Source organism: Chaetura pelagica, unplaced genomic scaffold (genome assembly GCF_000747805.2).
Source record: "Chaetura pelagica isolate M959 unplaced genomic scaffold, ChaPel_1.0 scaffold343, whole genome shotgun sequence".
Lineage (NCBI taxonomy): Eukaryota > Metazoa > Chordata > Aves > Apodiformes > Apodidae > Chaetura > Chaetura pelagica.
In genome coordinates this window covers 852565-869917 of record NW_009952873.1, presented here as the reverse complement: position 1 = coordinate 869917, position 17353 = coordinate 852565, and the positions used below count along the sequence as shown (strand labels likewise).

General features: G+C 42.4%; 1 protein-coding gene across 1 annotated transcript in view; it reads right to left on the bottom strand.

Annotated features, from left to right (window-relative positions):
* The window catches only part of TMTC1 (transmembrane and tetratricopeptide repeat containing 1), a 132177-nt gene extending 121728 nt beyond the window's left edge, over positions 1–10449 (bottom strand). Inside the window, exons 1-4 of the mRNA XM_009995190.1 lie at positions 10273–10449; positions 8543–8616; positions 7142–7318; positions 4955–5161 (exon numbers count right to left, since the gene is read on the bottom strand). Of these exons, the coding sequence (XP_009993492.1) occupies positions 4955–5161; positions 7142–7318; positions 8543–8616; positions 10273–10428 (614 nt within the window). The 5' untranslated portion in view covers positions 10429–10449. The remainder of the gene's footprint in view (positions 1–4954; positions 5162–7141; positions 7319–8542; positions 8617–10272) is intronic.
* Between the last annotated feature and the right edge of the window lie 6904 nt (positions 10450–17353).

Sequence of the window (17353 nt, the reverse complement as noted above, 5' to 3'; positions counted from 1 at the left end):
TGTTGGAGAACAGCATCTGTTTCAGCTCAAACACTGACCACATGTGCTGTGCTGGGATCTCAGGGAAGATACATTATGACCTCAACATAGTTTTCCTCATAGTATATCAATCTTAGAGCCAGCACAGCCATCCATGGAATGCACCATGTTCTGAAGAGTGTTTCCATTTTTTTTTTTCCCTGCTACTGCAAAAAGAAACAACATTGCTGCTGGTTTAGTCATCATATCACATTTATCCCTGCTATAGCCTTAAGGATTTCATTGAATTTTGGATCAATGGGGTTTTGTGCCTGGATCCCAGAGTGCTAACAAGTAGTGAGCTCCCTCATTCTTTCTTGCACATACACAGAAATTTAAAGTTATGCTGTTGGGCACAGCTCCAAGTACACCTGCTTCTTCTCTCATTCTGTTACTTGGTAAACAATTAAAAACCAGAGTGCTAACAAGTAGTGAGCTCCCTCATTCTTTCTTGCACATACACAGAAATTTAAAGTTATGCTGTTGGGCACAGCTCCAAGTACACCTGCTTCTTCTCTCATTCTGTTACTTGGCAAACAATTAAAAAAAAGCAAACAACAGAACACAAAAAACCAATGCATCAATTCATGTACATGGGAAATGGCAGCATTAAACACCAGCCTATTGTCTGTTCTAAGGGAAGGGTCTCACCAGCTAGATCACCAACAGCAAACGGGTCACCAAAGAGAAACAGAGATTTTGGGTGCAGAAGTATGCAAGCTATTGAGGAGCCTTGTTTTTCAAGAAGTTTAGACTGTGAGCCCACCACTGGTTTATTTACAAAGCTCAAAACAATCAGGGTGATTAGGTGGTAGGAGAGTGTATTATGGGCTGGACAGCCTTTAGCAACGCTGAATGTGAGGCACATATGACATGGCACAACTGCAACTGTATATAATATAGCCTTGGGAATTGGGAAAAAAAAAACAAGTAAAAAAATTAGATCTCAGTTTTCAGTGGGCTCAACAAATAAAAAAACAGAGAATTAGTGACAATAATTATGGACACAACTTGTACAAGGGATTGTGACAACTGGCTGTTTTACATATATCATCCTGTTAAACATACTCATGGATCTAAGAGAGTATGTTTGTGGTGAGCAATGAGGAGTTGGCACTGAAAATCACCTTTTAACAGGGCACGTATACGTGTGCTGCACTGTCACATTGAAATCACTGAAGTTCTGGCCTCGTCCCAAACAAAAGTACAAGCCTGATATTAAAGTTCCTGACTGCCCTTCTCCTTTGTATCACCTGGGAGGACACGTACAGTCCCAAGTCTCTTTTGGGTCTTAAAACTCAGTGATATGGATCAAACTCGTAAGAGACCCTGGCTTCCTCGCTTCAGTACTATATGCCAGCATCTCCCCAAGCTGCATGGTGATAAAACCTACAATTTCATTCAGACTAACTAATTTCTTACTTCTGATGACACCAGGACTGCAACCCTCACATAGCTGAGGGAAAGAACAAGTGATAATAAATAACAGAAATCTCTCTGCACCAAGAATTTACAGAACTAGCTTACCATTAGGTTACCATTAATAGATAGGTTCCCTTAACTGCTCCATTACATTTTCCTGCATTTTTCAGCTAGCTCTAGTAGCAAGACATATAATAAATTATTAATTAGAAACCAAATTGATCACATTACAAGTACTTAAAAGTACAGAATAAGCAGTGCACAAGTATTTTATTCTAATGAAGACCTCACAAATAGCAATCTGATGCACTAGATAAGGTACCTGAAGCTACTTCACTGTGTCCAAGCTGCCCTCCAACCTTGGAGTCTTTGAAATACTGAAAATCTTTGCCATGGAAGAGACCAATACAAGTCAGAGAAACATTGACTACAGCAGAGAAACTGTGCAACTAATTCTGTATATTTGTCAGCAACTTCCATTTTTTTCCTTCTATCTTTTTATTCTATAGCAAGGATTTATTTTTCTCTTTTTTTAAGGATTGTACTTTAATAGAGCAATTGCCTTGAATGCTTCCTACTTCTTGTCATCAAATATACCAACAGCACTAAACAAAGACTGTACATAGAGCAAGTATTTCAGCGATTTGAATCTCTCCTGTGAGAGGAGTCGTCCAATGGAGGTGAGAAGACTTCAGTCATATGATCAGGTAGTGGTTCACAGACCTCCGTGTGAGGTGGACATCATTTTGAGGGTCAATGAGCTGCAATACATTTAATCATGCTGTTCCATACTACTGCAAGCACAGTCCATGAGGTTGAGACTTGAAAAAATCTCTTTAAATTGCAAATGATGTAGCAGTACATTTCTATTTTATAGTGACTAGTAAACACTGACATCAGCCAAGCAGGCACTGGTCAAACTGCCCAGGCTCTGAGGCTGTCATTCCACACAACGAGAAGTTATCCAGCCTTATCCTGCCTTCAGAATAAAAAGGAATTCAGAGCAAGGGGAAAACTAGCAAAGAAGGTTGCCAACAGTGCTTAAGACAAATTTATTTCAAAGCCTCATCCATTAACCCATTCCAGGCTTTCTCCCAGGGCTCTCAGGCACAACTTACACAGATGTACAGCAGCAGCTGGCTTCCAGCTCAGCCACTGGGACCACACCAGCTCTGGTTTGGGCATCCCACAGCCAACCATCACACAACAGGTTGTTGCACGTGTGTTGTACACAGTCAGTCACTTGAAAAGAGAAGCTGAACAGCTGACACCATGAGAACCCCTTTTGAAAAAGGAAACAGCTACATAGATGCAGAGCCTGATTTGCCATGTGCAGAAATCCTTTACAAAACTTGAAGAGGCAGCTGCTGAAAAGCAAATGCCAGTTGGCAGCATGGACAAGTTCCCTCTGAAGCCATCCCACATGGACAGTCTATCCAGCACAACTTCTGCAGCCTCTCATGAAGAGGCTGGCAAACCAAAAGCTTTCCCCTTGGTGGAGGGAAGGGACATTCCCAAAGCTGGGGGAGAGGGATGGCATCTGGAAGAAGTACAAAGCAAAGGAGGGGGGGAAAGAGTGGAAGGAAGAAGAAAATAAACAGTGGTAAAAGAAACCAGGAACAAGATGATGGAACAAGACAGAAGACGTTTTTTATACTGATATCCTCCACCATAGTGTCTGTCAGGCAAAGTGGAAACAAAGTGGAACAAAAAGTTCTGCAAAGAGAACAAAAGCATTGAGAGAAATACAAAGAGAGCAAAGGCCAGGAACAGCAGCCACCATCAGTGTTATGCTCAGGCTACCCCTCCCAACCAGGTCCTAAACTTTAGGGCCAAGACACTAAACAAGGCTTTCAGACAGCCCATTCTGGCCTGGTGTATCAGAAGGAACCAGGGTCACCCTCACTTCCTAATTGTGCTACTCATTTGGGGATACAAGAGAAGAAATAAATTAAAACAACTTCAGAAGCTGTTCCCAATGTCCAGAAGAGTCTCTCTCCTGGAGCAGCCAGCACCTATCCATACCATAAAGCCCTGGCTGCCTTACCATTTTTGCATCACAGATTCCCACATGGAGAGGCAACACGACCAAATCCACTCCCCTCTTTGTTAAAAACAAGACCAAAAGCCCAACCATCCCCAAGTCAGACCAATCAGACAAAACATCTGCAGGGCAGATGATCCTGAGTTTGTTGAACCATTTAAACTACAAGTAGAGGAAACTGACTCCATGATCTGAGAAGTTACATATCTCATGTAATGCTTATGAGCTTTTAATACTGAGACAGCAAGATTATAAAAAACCAACAACAAACAAACAAACAAACAAAAACCCACAAACAAACAAACAAACAAAAAAAAAACAGCTTCTACTTAACTGATTAATGAGAGATTTTAGATGGGAATAAAACACTCCCTTTCTCAGGTTTCAGGAGTGCTGCACAGAGCCCATTCAGGTGGCACTAAATGATCAGAGAACTGCAGCAGGTAATTCCTGATCTATTTCGGGAACAAAACACTTTCTCCAAGGCATAGGTATCACGGGGCAATTTGTTGTTTCAGGTCTCCAAATTAAATCATACCATGAGCGTTTTGCAGTTAAAACCAAAAGTCAGCAGCAAAGGGCAAACCGGGGACAGGCCACCAGAGAAATTGTACAAAGGTCAAGTTAAAGTTAAAAAACCCAGCACTCTGGCACAGGTCCATGGGACGGCTGCTGAGTCACACCCCTTTAAATGCTCTTACTAACTCAGTGCTCTTCCACAGGAATAAGGGCACCAAACGTTGGTCCCGTGCCAGAACACAGCCCTGAGTTATGGGACAGTCCTTCCTTCCCCAGTGAGCAAGGAATGTGCCAAGAACTGCTGGACACAACCACTGAAAATCCTTCTCTTACTGCCTGAGCCCAGCTCTCACCATTATATGCACATTCCTAGGCAGAAAGCAGAAGTGGGCATCACCTCTACTTTTATATATATATATATGTATACATATATACACCCACATAAAAATATGCATATACACGTACCCATGTGTATGTATATCCACATGCAGGAATTATACCTACAAATGTGTATATATAGATATATAGGAATATCACATAATACACTGCTGCCGCTGCACTTACCTCACTTCAGGCATTACTGTGTACATGCATATATTCCCCCTCTTCACATTCAAACTAGTATTACAGTTTTGGCTTAATCCATGGAGAAGTTGGGAAGGAGAGCATTGCCTACCAATATCATACTATAATAGAAATTCCCAGGACATGGACAGTCCTCAGACATTCTCCTTTTCCCAAGGAGAAGAAACGCATGTTTTGATTCCCTCCTCTTTCTTCCCTTTACCCTCCCCATCTACTTTCTCCTTTCTCCCCTCTGCAGTAGCACACTAAAAATTTCAGCACATTTCAGGTTTAAAAACGGCTAAAACCAAACTGAACGCTTTGACATTTTACGGCAGGATCGGCTGCAAACTAAACCACAGCAGAGCAGCAGGTAGGCAGCAGTACCTCCGAATGGCCCAGATGGCTTTGCTGGGCACAGAAAGGCCCCCGCTCCGCTGCTCCGGAGGTGACGCCGGGTGGCAGGAGCTCCAGGCGCCCCGGTGAGCAAAGCGATGCTTCCCGTTCTCCCGGGCGGCAGCAGGGACCTGCAGCGAGGCAGAGGGAGAAGCCACGGGCTGCCGGGCAGGTCTCTGGAGGATCCCCCCATTTCTCCTGAGAACACAGGCAGAGAAAAGGGGGAGGAAAAAAAAAAAAAAGAGGGGAGAGAGGAAAGAAAAGGATTTAAGGATTTTTATTTCTCACATTTACTTAGCAAAAGGTTGAACATTATGAAAACAGCACAACACGGCATCTAACTACAACAGATGACGTTTTATTTAATAAAAAATACAAGGTTTTTGCATGCAGGGAGGACAGGATTTTTAGGTCCTAACCAGACCTGACAGCAACAGACGAGCACTACAGTATTAAGCTGTTCTCTGGAACTCTGGTATGATGGGAAGCGCTACAAGGAAGAATATGGTGCTATTCCTGATTTTTTACCACAGAAAATAATTAGTATTTGGCCTCATTTAAACCAAAAACAGGTTCCAACCTACAGGTTGGAGGAAGGAGCGGGAGGAAATTAGTTTCAGCAGCGTGTAGAAGGCTGCTGGTTTTCTGCTGCCCTTGAAAAAACAGTCAAATAGGGTCATAAAATCCTGAGCACCACAAACAGACAGAAAACTGCACAATATATGTAACCAGACCAAATATGAAAATGCAGCACATCTGGACTAGAAAGCTTTATTCCTTCAAGCTAAATAGCTGTCACATCTGGGCAACTGGATGCCACTGAAGCAAAGAAATAACCTGAAGAGGTCACTGGAATGTGAACCTAAGAGAAGGGGGAGACTGAGGAGAGGGGGAAGGAGGAGGGCAGAGCTCTTCCCCCGATTAATTACTATTTGTGTTCACTTCATCCAGGCAGCTCCTGGAATGTGTCTGGCAGGCTGTAAATGCAAGTGTTAACAAGCGTGTTGGCTGTCAGACCCCAGAAAACTCCTGACTGGCTCCTTGCCCATGAGTTGCACCGTTACAAATTACTTATTCTGTCAAAATAGGAGAAATCCTCTGCCAATCCATTGTACCTGTTCTCTGACTGTGACTGCTGCTAGACAGACCAGAGGGAGGGCAGGTGGGGGCTGACACACCCATCCATTCCCCATTAGCACCTAGAGGAAGGCCTGAAATGGGAGGGAAGCCAGGATGCTCCCAAATAAGGGAAATCCCTTTTCTCCTAACAGCATTTGCTGCATGGTGCCAGCTCTGGCATTCCCCAGCCCCTTCTGGGAGCAGATTTTATTCACTACTGCAGAACACGAAGTCAGTGTCCTTTTATAACCTATTTACACCAGCTCATGTAAGGGTGCAACAGGCTTCAGAGCCTGTGGGGCAGCAGCAGTGGGAACACGAGAAGTGATGGCAGGAGCAACAGCTGCCATTCTCAGTGGCACTAGGCTCTGACATTCACTCAGTTGTCAATAGATTTGCACCAGGTATGGTTTGGGAGAGAAATGGACAAAAACCAGCTTCTATCAAACAAAAGACTTCTGGCTTTTTAACAGACATACAGAATAGCATAGTTACTTGTAAACAAAGCGCATGAGGGGCACAGTCTTCGAAGGATTGAATTTTTCTCCAGTGACTGCTGAGGGCTGCTAGTTATTCCAATCATCTCAGAACTAGCTGGATGTTTCCCCTCTTTTTCTATTCTTCAAGGACAGAATTTTATTATTAAACACCATATGACATCTCTACAACCATGACATTGTGACTGAATAATCAGATGCTGCGAGTGGAAGGAGTTAAACCAGACAAATTTTACTATGTTGATGCTTCAGTCAGAATTCCCACGGAAAAAATAAATGTTAGTCTTGCCAGAGTGAACTGAGCATTTCAGAGGTCAGTTCTTCACATCTGGTCTATCTAGCCAGCAAAAGTTACCAGGCAGCAACAGAGTAATAAAGAAAAAAAAAATAATTAAAAAATCAAACCAGAATGAAACTTTGATGTCCTCCACATCTGTCAGATGTGTGCCATCTAATTCAGCAGGGCAAGTCCACTTCCCATAGTGCAGTATATTATAACACATACTTTGCACACACAGGTGGCAACACTTTAAAAGCACAGTGAACACAGAGAGTTACTTACAGTTTGAGTCCATTGCAGGAGAGCAAAAAGAAGTCATAAACCAAGCACACACCAAACACAGTGACTCCAGTTTCTTTCACCAGCATTGCACACGTCCCAAGGAATAAACTAAGCAGCAAAAAGAATGGGGAGGCAGTGGGAGGGAAATGTTCCCCAACATAAAGCTGATCCACACTCCTGAAAAATATATTTAACATAAATATTTTAATTTCTCTGTTATTTTCATGTTTACTACATTCACACAAATATTGAGAACACTTTTCTCTAATTTCTTAAGATGCTGGTGACAAGAGACATGAACAATCTATATTGTTTGCTGATAAAAGGGAGGCTTAGACTTCTCATTTAATACTTTTGATAAATAAAGGTTCAGGCACAGGACAGGAAAGGAAAACACAAATATTGAGAGACGCATCAAGAATCTGAGCAGAGGAGGGGGAAAATGACAAATAGAAAGATAAAGTGGACTTGAAACAGTCAAGAGGAAGGCAGAGTAAGTAAAAAGACAGAAAGGGCAGAAAAACACTTCCTTTCCATACTCTAGAACACACATGCTTAATTCTCCGTATGTGACAAAATGCACTATGCAAGCAAAAATTCCTCCATCCCACCCACACTCCCCTGGGATCAAAGATGTGTCCTAGTCATTAAAAGACTGGACAGCAAGCCTGTCTGAGAGGGAAGAAGGTAAGAAAGAACCAAAAATCAGACAAGCTGATTCCTGTAGAGTCACTAGCAGTTTTACAGCTTTGAAACCTTCTGATGACAACAGTGTTGTGGATTTGCAGCAAACATGCCAGGACAGACAGAAGCAGCTTTTCCATGCAGCCACAATGACACAGTGCTGCTCCTAAATGAATGAACTCAACAGGGGCAGAAACGCCATTCCAGTAAAGCTATTTCTTTATCTATACTTGCTCAGTCTCAGTTTAAGGACACGGACCAGCAAAGAGTGCCAAGTTTTCATCTGAAAAGGATGACTAACAGTCTAGACACAATCCTTAACTCTCCCAGGCTGAGTATTTTGGAGTCCCACAGTCACAGCATATATTTCAAAGGCAGGCATTACTCCTTCCTCCACCCTACATGCAGACAATTTGCCTTCCACTGAAAAGTGCTTTTTTGTAACTTTTAGCTACAACTCCACAAGCACTCCTCTGGTGCAGAGTCAGGTGTAATGTCAATGGGGACCTTAAACGTTGAGCTCTCATGTTTATTTGTTGTCATAAGCACCACTTATTTGGCACCGTGGCTAGAAACAGAGGCCAGGGCACTCACACACAGCAGTGTTAGGGGAAGGACCTCTGCCAACAACCAAAAACTGACAGGTTTCCCCTTTTGCCTCCTCTGCAAACTACAGCATCACATCAAATTATCGCAACCGACAGCAAGGATCCATACCTATTATAGGAGAGAAAAGCCAACAGAAAGAGTAGGCAGGCTAGGACATCTGCTCTGCCTACTATACCTGTTACCTGAAAGGAAGAGAGAGACACAGATGTAAAGGCAAATATATATATATGAAGGCATGTGTGTTCAGTGACTGTTTCAACTGCTGCTACTACAGGCTTTGTATCTTTCAGTGTTATCCTCCTTCACCATCCTGAAATGTTACATGGTTGTGTAGGACATGCTCAGTTTCATCTGCTGCGTTTCCCATGTGGCAAAACAAATGAGTAAGCCAACTCACTTTTTTTATTAAGGTATTAATAAAGTTGCATAGAGAAATGCCTGGTTTAGGGGTCTGTTTTAGTTTTGCATAATAAGGCTTAAATGAGCAATGTATCCAACTCCCAGAACTGAGACAGCTCTTTGGAGAAGACGACTTATGAGTTAATATTTGAATAAACATCACCAAAAAGTGGTGATAGGGTGGAATGTAATTTATTCTCTTTCTGAATAATCTGAGTTTATGAGAGGTTTTTTTACATATTAACCGTATCTTTTTATAAGAAAAGGAATACTGAAGAAGAATATAAAAAACACTCTTTTTACAAACTATTTCAATATCCCATTTAATAAAGATCTAAAAAATGCCCATAAAGCAAATAAAAGACCCTTTGAAATTTTGCCTCTTTTGAGATTACATAATTGAGCTATATTCAGCACTCTGGCATTTATTTTAACCTTTTTAAGTTCTGACCCAGACAAAAATAAATTCAAAGAGCACCTCTTCTAAAACCTCCCTTATAATATAAAGCTGTATTATCAAAAGGAGCCTGGCTGATTAGTTCACACGAGACAGCACGGAGAGTAACTGTAAAGCTTGTGGCTTTTTGTTATTAAGGTAATCTCTCCTCAAAAGTTCTCAGCCGTGGCAGCCGTTTCCCTCGCTCATTTACAAAGTCTCCTAACGAGAGCCTGTGATGTCAATGGTATCTCAGCTAACGAGTGTGTTTCTTTTTTTAAAGTACGGATAGCTAGGCATTGCATTTCCTTCCCAAAGACAGCAAGACTCATTTTTTCTAGAAAAGTACCTCCCGACACTAGCAGACTGCAGTTTTAGCATGACTACATCTTTAAATATTCCCTTATAACAAACAGGAAAATGTCCAATATGAGCTGTTGCTCTATAAACTTACCACGTCGCTTATTAAGCTAACAAGTTTCTTCTGAAGATGATCCTCCTAGCTTTTAACTGAAATCAATATAAATTAAACCACGGGTCACATCACCTCTATCTGAGAGATCTCATCCAGAATACACGCTAATGCTCCCTTCACTTTTTCTCCCTTAAATTGATGACTACAGGAGAGGGCTGAAGGCACGCAACAATGTCCCAGCAGGAGGGTGCAGCCTCACCAAGGTCTTTGGTTTCAGAAGACTCGGCATTTTCATCAGCTGAATGACTGGCCATTTTTTCCCAGCATTGCTGATTAGGACCGTCAATCAGAATTTAGTACCAGAGCAGAAAGATGGCAAGTATGACTACACTTTTTTTCCTAATGACTCCTGCAAATTGTTTTAAATATAGAACATTCTCACCTTTGATACTCCACAGCAAAAAATCACAAGTACCATATTCTGTATGACTCAAAATTTTCTTCTAAAAAATTAAATTTTAAGTACTCGCTCGTTTTTAGCTTCTATGTCACTGGAGGGTTTGGGGTTTTTTTGTGTCACATACTTACAGCCTCGGTGTGAATGGGATGCACAGCAAAGAACAGCGCCGTGACAAAAGCAAGTCGACAGTCCTTGAACACAGCTTTGTCACAAGTGTACATCAGCACAAGGGTCACTAGGCAGTGTAAAATTACATTCACTGCATGGAAGTAGAAGGGGTTCATGCCAGCCAGCAATATGTTTAACCTGTAAGGAAACAAAGCAGAACCATTACTAGACTGGAGGGGTCTTGTAATAGCAGGACATCTTTCAGATATTACAAATTATGCTTTTTGCCTGATTTGCAGTCTTCCAACCTAAGTGCTAATCAACTAATTAGCGAAAATCCCTTCTGGTTTATCTGATTAAAGGGAAACCACTTCCCCAATTTTTAAAATACACAGTTGAATTGGGCAACCTTCTTGACACAGAGATGAGAGAAGCTTCTGCCCTCCCAGCAGAGTTTAGGGCAGCGAGACCATCTCTGTGCTTCCCTAGCAGCAAGTAGCACCATCCAACATCAGAAGCAGAGCACTTGTCCCGCTTCCCTCTTGGCACCATCTGTGGTTGTCTCAGCCACGTGTAGCTTTACAATATGGGGAGTTATTTTCTAACATAGAATAGATGCTTTTTCTTGGGAGCAGCCAAGACAAGGACTCAGTAAGGCACAGCAGCATCTGCTTGGCATTACAGGCACATTTATTCCCATTTAACTTTCAAAGTACTTTCATGTACTGAAGGGTAAGCATTTATTAAATCCTTTACTGACATGGCTACACTAAGAAGCTTAATAGTTTACATCATTTTTATTCAGACATTGATGGTAAAGATAAGTTAGCTAACATCACCCTAGACTCACTGAAACAATTAGGGTTCATTATTTGTGTCAATCATAAAAAAATAAAATATGGCAAGCTGTTATGACATTTGCTTGACAGCAGATATGAACACATTTTTCTGGTCACTGTTTTTATAGCCAGCTTTGCTGACAGCCTTTGCCTTACAGGCAGTTGAAGATAGTTCTCTTTAGAATCAACTGCATCTGTACATTTGAACAAATATATATACACGTACATATATACACATAGTGTCTCTTATCTAGGGAAGACTCCATATATGAACAAAGAATTTGGAAGCACTAATGTTAAAGAACATTCTTTTTAAAAACTGACAAGAAACCCCGTGAAAAGAAGATTCAATCTAAATATTTTGCACGTAGCTGTAAACACGCTAAAGGGTAATAATCCTTCCTGTTGTTACTGAGAGACTCCAGGTCTCTCATGACATACATGATGCAACAGCAAAGCCACCGAGTCGTTGCTACTCTGCAAGCACCTTAGTTTTTTTGTAAGACAGAGGAGGTGTGGTGTTTCTGTGAGGGCCAAACAACATACGCTTTTTATAAATATACTCTCTACATTCCTTACTCAGAAGCAATACAGTGCTATCTGTCCTGGGTTGCATTTGCCAGGCCAATCTAACTTTACCAGACCAGGAGACTGGAGTGTTTGCAGAGGCAAACCCAGGGAATTTGGGAAAAGTGAGATTGTAGCATGACTTGACCTTTCCTTTTAAAGCGTGGATTGATGCAGCTACATTTTGACAAGACATCAGTCTGTGTGAGTCAAGAACACAAGAAGAGGGGTTTTTTTTCTTTTTTTTTCCCCATTTCTCCTGCAAGTCACTTCAGGGCAGCAGCATGCACCACTCTCCCTCATTTTTACCAGCACAGAACAACAAACCACAACAATGGCAGCAACAGACACACCGCCAGAATTTCAGTGGTAAATACGCCACAGTGGTGGGATCCCCCATGCCTAAATCTTTATTTTGGTGTGCTGTGGAGAACAAGGGGCAGCACAGGGCCACCCTGCCCCGACAGAGCCAAAGGTCCCACTCACAGTCACCTGCAGATGGGCCACAAAGATGACGGACTAGAGTACCTCTTCCATGAAGAAAGGCTTAAGAGAGTAGGGGTCATTCAGCCTGGAGAAGAGCAGGCTCCAGGGAGATATTATAGCAGTCTTCCAGCACCTGAAGGGGCCTATAGGAAAGGTGGGGAGGGACTTCTTTATAAGGGGATGTAGCAATAGGACAAGTAGGAACCGTTTCAAACTGGGCAGGGGTAGATTTCGATTAGATATGAGGAAGAAATTCTTTAGTGCGAGGGTGGTGAGACACTAAAATAGGTTGCCCAGGGAAGTTATGGATGCCCCTTCCCTGGATGTGTTCATGGCCACATTGGATGGGGCTTTGAGCAACCTGGCCTAGTGGAAAGTGTTCTTGGCCATCCAGGGGGTTGGAACTAGATGATGTTTAAGGTCCCTTCACCCTCTCAGGTTAGTCTCTTTATCAGTGATGTAGATTAAGGGACTGAGTGCTTCCTCAGTAAATTTGCAGATTACACCAAACTGGGTGGGAGTGGATCTGCTCGAGGGCAGAAAGGCTCTGAAGAGAGACCTGGAGAGGTTGGATCAATGAGCTGAGGCCAACTGTCCAAGGTTCAATAAGATCAAACGCTGAGTCCTTCATTTCACTCACAACAAACCCATGCAAAGCTACAGGCTTGGGGCAGAGTGGCTGGAAAGCTGCCCAGAGGAAAAGCACCTGGGGTGCTGGTAGACAGCTGGTGCAATATGAGCCAGCAGCGTGCTCAAGAAGGCCAACAGCATCCTGGCCTGCATCAGGAATAGTGTGGCCAGCAGAAGTAGGGAAGTGATTGTGCCCCTGTACTCAGCACTGGTGAGGCTGCATCTCAAGCACTGTGTGCAGTTCTGGGCCCCTCATTACAAGACAAACATTGAGGTGCTGGAGCAAGGCCAGAGAAGAGCAACCAAGCTGGTGAAGGGTCTAGAGAACAAGCTCTATGAGGAGAGGCTAAGGGAACTGCAATTGTTTCATTTAGAGAAAAGCCGCTGAGAGGAGACCTCATTACTCTCTACAACTACCTGAAAGGAGGCTGTAGTGAGGTGGGGGTTGGTCTCTTCTCCCAAGTGAATAATGACAGCACTTGAGGAAATGGCCTGAAGTTATCCCAGGAGAGGTTTAGACTAGATATTAGGAAGAATTTCTTTACCAGAAGACTAGTCAGGCACTGGAACAGGTTGCCCAGAGACATGGTGGAGTCACCCTGGTGATATTCAAAAAACGTGTTGATGTGGCACTTCAGAACATGCTGTAGTGGGCATTGTGGGTGTTGTGTTGTTATTTGTTTGGTGGTTTGTTGTTGTTTTTTTCTCCTGGGTGGACAGTTGAACCCTGATCTTAGAAGTCTTTTCCAACTGTAACAATTCTGTGATTGTCCCCTGCAATCCCATGATTCCATGAGTACAATAGCAGGGACCACTTGCAGGACCTGTTCTTTATACAAATGAATCACTTGTGGTTGTAAATCAGTCAGATGGAGCACAGTCATCACCATAGCTTCTCCCCAAATGCCAAAGTGTGGTCTGGCAAGCTGATTTCTGGAGAAAGGAAATGTGGGCAAGTGAGGACAAGAAGTGCTCATGCTATCAGGTGATATGCACCAAAATGTAAGAGATTCTAATCTATTTATTTGGCCAAGATGTGACGACAAATCACTCAAAACACAACATCTGATAGCATTCTTGAAAAAAATTAAATCTCTCATTAGTCACCATAGATCATGTCTGATCACTTCCCAGCCTGCAAAACAGGTTTACTGGCAGGAGAGGCAGAACCTCGTAGGGGGTGAATCTTCCTGCCTCCATCAGGTCACCTCTCCCAAAGGCAGGCTGTGCTTATCACTCCTCTTCTTGAGACAAACATCAAGTCAAAAAGGCGTGTAAGCCACGAACTACCTGCTGTAAATAAAGGAAAACAGTTATGTAAAAGCATCAGCCTCACAGCTTGGTTATTCCCCTATGTATTCTTTCAAAAGATATAAAAAAGCAGAAGAAAACAGAAACATAACACCACCATGTTATTCAGACAAGCCTTCCATCAAACAGCAAAATCTGACTCCAAGCCTGCCTCGGTGTATGTTTTTAAATACCATCTTTGGTGGTCCATGAACACTAAATGTGAATGTGTGCAGATGCTATAATTCACACCAGTGTTTGCTGCTGCTAAAGCTCTTTGTCATAAGAAATTAGGCCACTCGGCACTGAAGGAAACATTATTTTGTCCTGAAACAAACCCAGTAGAATGATTCTGAAACATTATCAGTGGTTGAGTTTATTGTACGTCAAATGGGTGAGCAAATCTGGGATTACAAACAGCTCTAATCCAAATCACAAGAACTTTAGGAAGCTCCCCAGCATGCTCACCTACCCATGGGGGAAAAAGGCAGCTTTCTATGGAAAACCAGGTTTGTTCCACTGCAGAGCAACTGAGGAGTAATTCTGGGCAAAGGAGCAGGATGCAGTAGGTGTATCAACAAATACAACTTCTCCCTTCTTAAACTTTAATACTTTTACAGAGATTCAGCCTTGTCTTTGTTTACAGCAACATTATCATGGAGTTGTGTCATAACTATACACGGTATACAGCTCAGCCAAGAAAGCAAAGCAGATAGAAGATTCTGAAAACTGAGTAACAAGTGGTTTTTCTCCAACATGATGTTCATGAACAGAAGCTCTGAGGCCACAGGTGTACTCTTTTATGGGAGGAGAAGTTTGGCTCACAAATTGGGAAAATATTTCAATTTTTTAAGTTGCAAACCCAAAGACACTAAAAATACAGTAATTTCTAATTTGCAGCATCATGTGGGCTGGAGGACCTTAGCCACTTCTTCATGGAGATCATAACATCTAAAGCACAACTTGTAACATACAAGTTAAAGCCTTCATAGAGCACATAGCTAGGAAAGCAGACATTTTGGGCTGGCAAGGCTTTTTGAACTGACTGCTTGTCAAACCAGAGAGGTGTTAGGAAATAATATTCTAAAGATTGAAGGCTGAATAAATCAAGTGAATGGAGATACTGGAAAGATGAGATACCACCATCTCAGACAAGGTCTTTCCTCAGGGGAGCCACCAGCAAAACACTCTGAGAACTCAGAGTTTTGCATTGCTTCAGCAGTTCTGCTGGAAGAGTCCCTGGAGGCAAAGAGAGTGCTACGCCTCCTGAGAAGTGGCAAATGGCAATTCAAACAAAAAGGCCTTCAAAGGGCCCTGCAGAAAAGAAGGGGAAGAGCACGTATGCCACAGAGCAGTCTCTTGGTACTGGGCGACACTGTCAGATGTCTTCTAATAGAGCTGATCAGCACCCCCCAACCTACCACCAAAATAAAAACTCCCTACAGAAATCTCAGCATCTACCACATGCCTCATCAGAGCAGAGAAGGGTGCACTGAAACACGTATTCAAAGCAAAGTCTCCTGTTCCAACACTGGTTTTTGTGTCCAAGCACTGCAGCATTTGTGCTTCAGCATGTCACACCCAAAGCAGAGCACTACCAAAACTACATGCTCAAGCAGCAGGTATACAAAAAAAATGCCCTAAACCAAAAATCCCTTGGCTTTGTGAAAGCTAATGGGCATTTTCCAGCAAGAGCAGCGCTGTTTGCCTTGCCACCTCTGACAGCTGTTCTGTTCTTACACCTTACAAAAAGGAATGACATCGCTCTGCCGCCAGAAAGAGACTTTCACAGGCACAAGCTGCTGAGGATCCACTGAGTAAAGCTTGTAAAAGAGCTTTTCAGAAGAAAGCAAATCACTCTTGCTCTTAAAAGAATAAGTAACATCTATCAGCACCCCCTGTTAACCGCTTGCCCTCCCTCCCCCTGGCACAGCTGCCTCCTTTGAAGAATTACACTTGCTACCCTCAAGCCCACAGGCACTTACTGCTCCTCTAGACAAGTTGTCAAGCGGAGACACTTCTCCTTGGGTAAGCAATTCCTCGTACAGAGGGCCTGGAAATCAAGTGGGGTTTGATGAAGTCACCCTTGCAGACCCAGAACCAAATGGGTCTATGCTGCAAAAATACAGGCTTGCAGACAAATCCCACACATATCCAGTTACAGTATATAAACACGAGCAACTCTGGGCTCTAATATAGTGCTTTTCATCCACTTGTATACATGAAGACTCATTCAACCTTTTTTAAGACCTCCTATGATTTAATAACATTGTAAAGCATAATTGGAGAGTTTGTCTTTTTATAGACTTTATTATTATCCCTGGGCAACTCTTGTTTAGTTTAATCTGTTTTATTATTTTCAAAAGACTAACAAAAACCACAACATGTTATGAAACAGAAAGCACAAAATAATAATGGTAATTTGTTATAGCGAGTGACACCTAATGGAAAGTCTCAGAGCATCCCACACCTCATAAAACCCCCACAGTTTTTATAGAGAAAGGCTCAGATTAATTTATATAAATCTGCATGTAACATACAAGGATGGACTAATCTTCCCTTCCTTTTGGAACTGTGTGATATAAATTACAAACTTTACACAATCAAATACTGGATTTCAGAGCACAGTGGAATCTCCTTATAAACTCCACAGATGTATCTGCTACGTGCCAGGAAAATGAGCATTTGCACTCCAGAAACGGTGCAGCTGCATCAGTGGCAATAATGCTTAAAGCTCTATGTGGCAACAGCTCAAAGATAGATGAAAAACCTGTAGCATGTAAAAAGAAAACGAGCAGCCTTTGCAACACTGTTCATGCAATGGCCAGGGTAGGCAGAGCAGAATTTCCACCACGGTGCTTCAGCACTTCTGCTGATAATCTTTTAATAGTATAGCACAACGCCTCTGAATTAAATGGACAATAAGGCTTAAATGGTTTGTTACTTGATTTGCTATAACAGGGCTGGGTGGGAAGACAGAGGCCATATCAATTCCCAAGCTACAGCAATTCCCTTAGAGCACAACCGTCAGCATTTACAAGAGCACTAGTTAAGTGTTGCCATTCAAAGCAGGTTATTGCTTTCCAGAACAGTTAAGAAAAGAAAACAGAAATCACAATTAGATTGGGAAGCAGCAGCACCTTAGAAGCAATAAATATGCCAGGGCAGAAATTTTAAATTAAAACCTAGAAAGCATGGTTTGACAATCATTGCTGTGGTTGAAATACCAAAAGCATCACTAACATGGCTTTAGATTTGTCTCTGCAAATGGCCTTGGAAAACGAAAAAA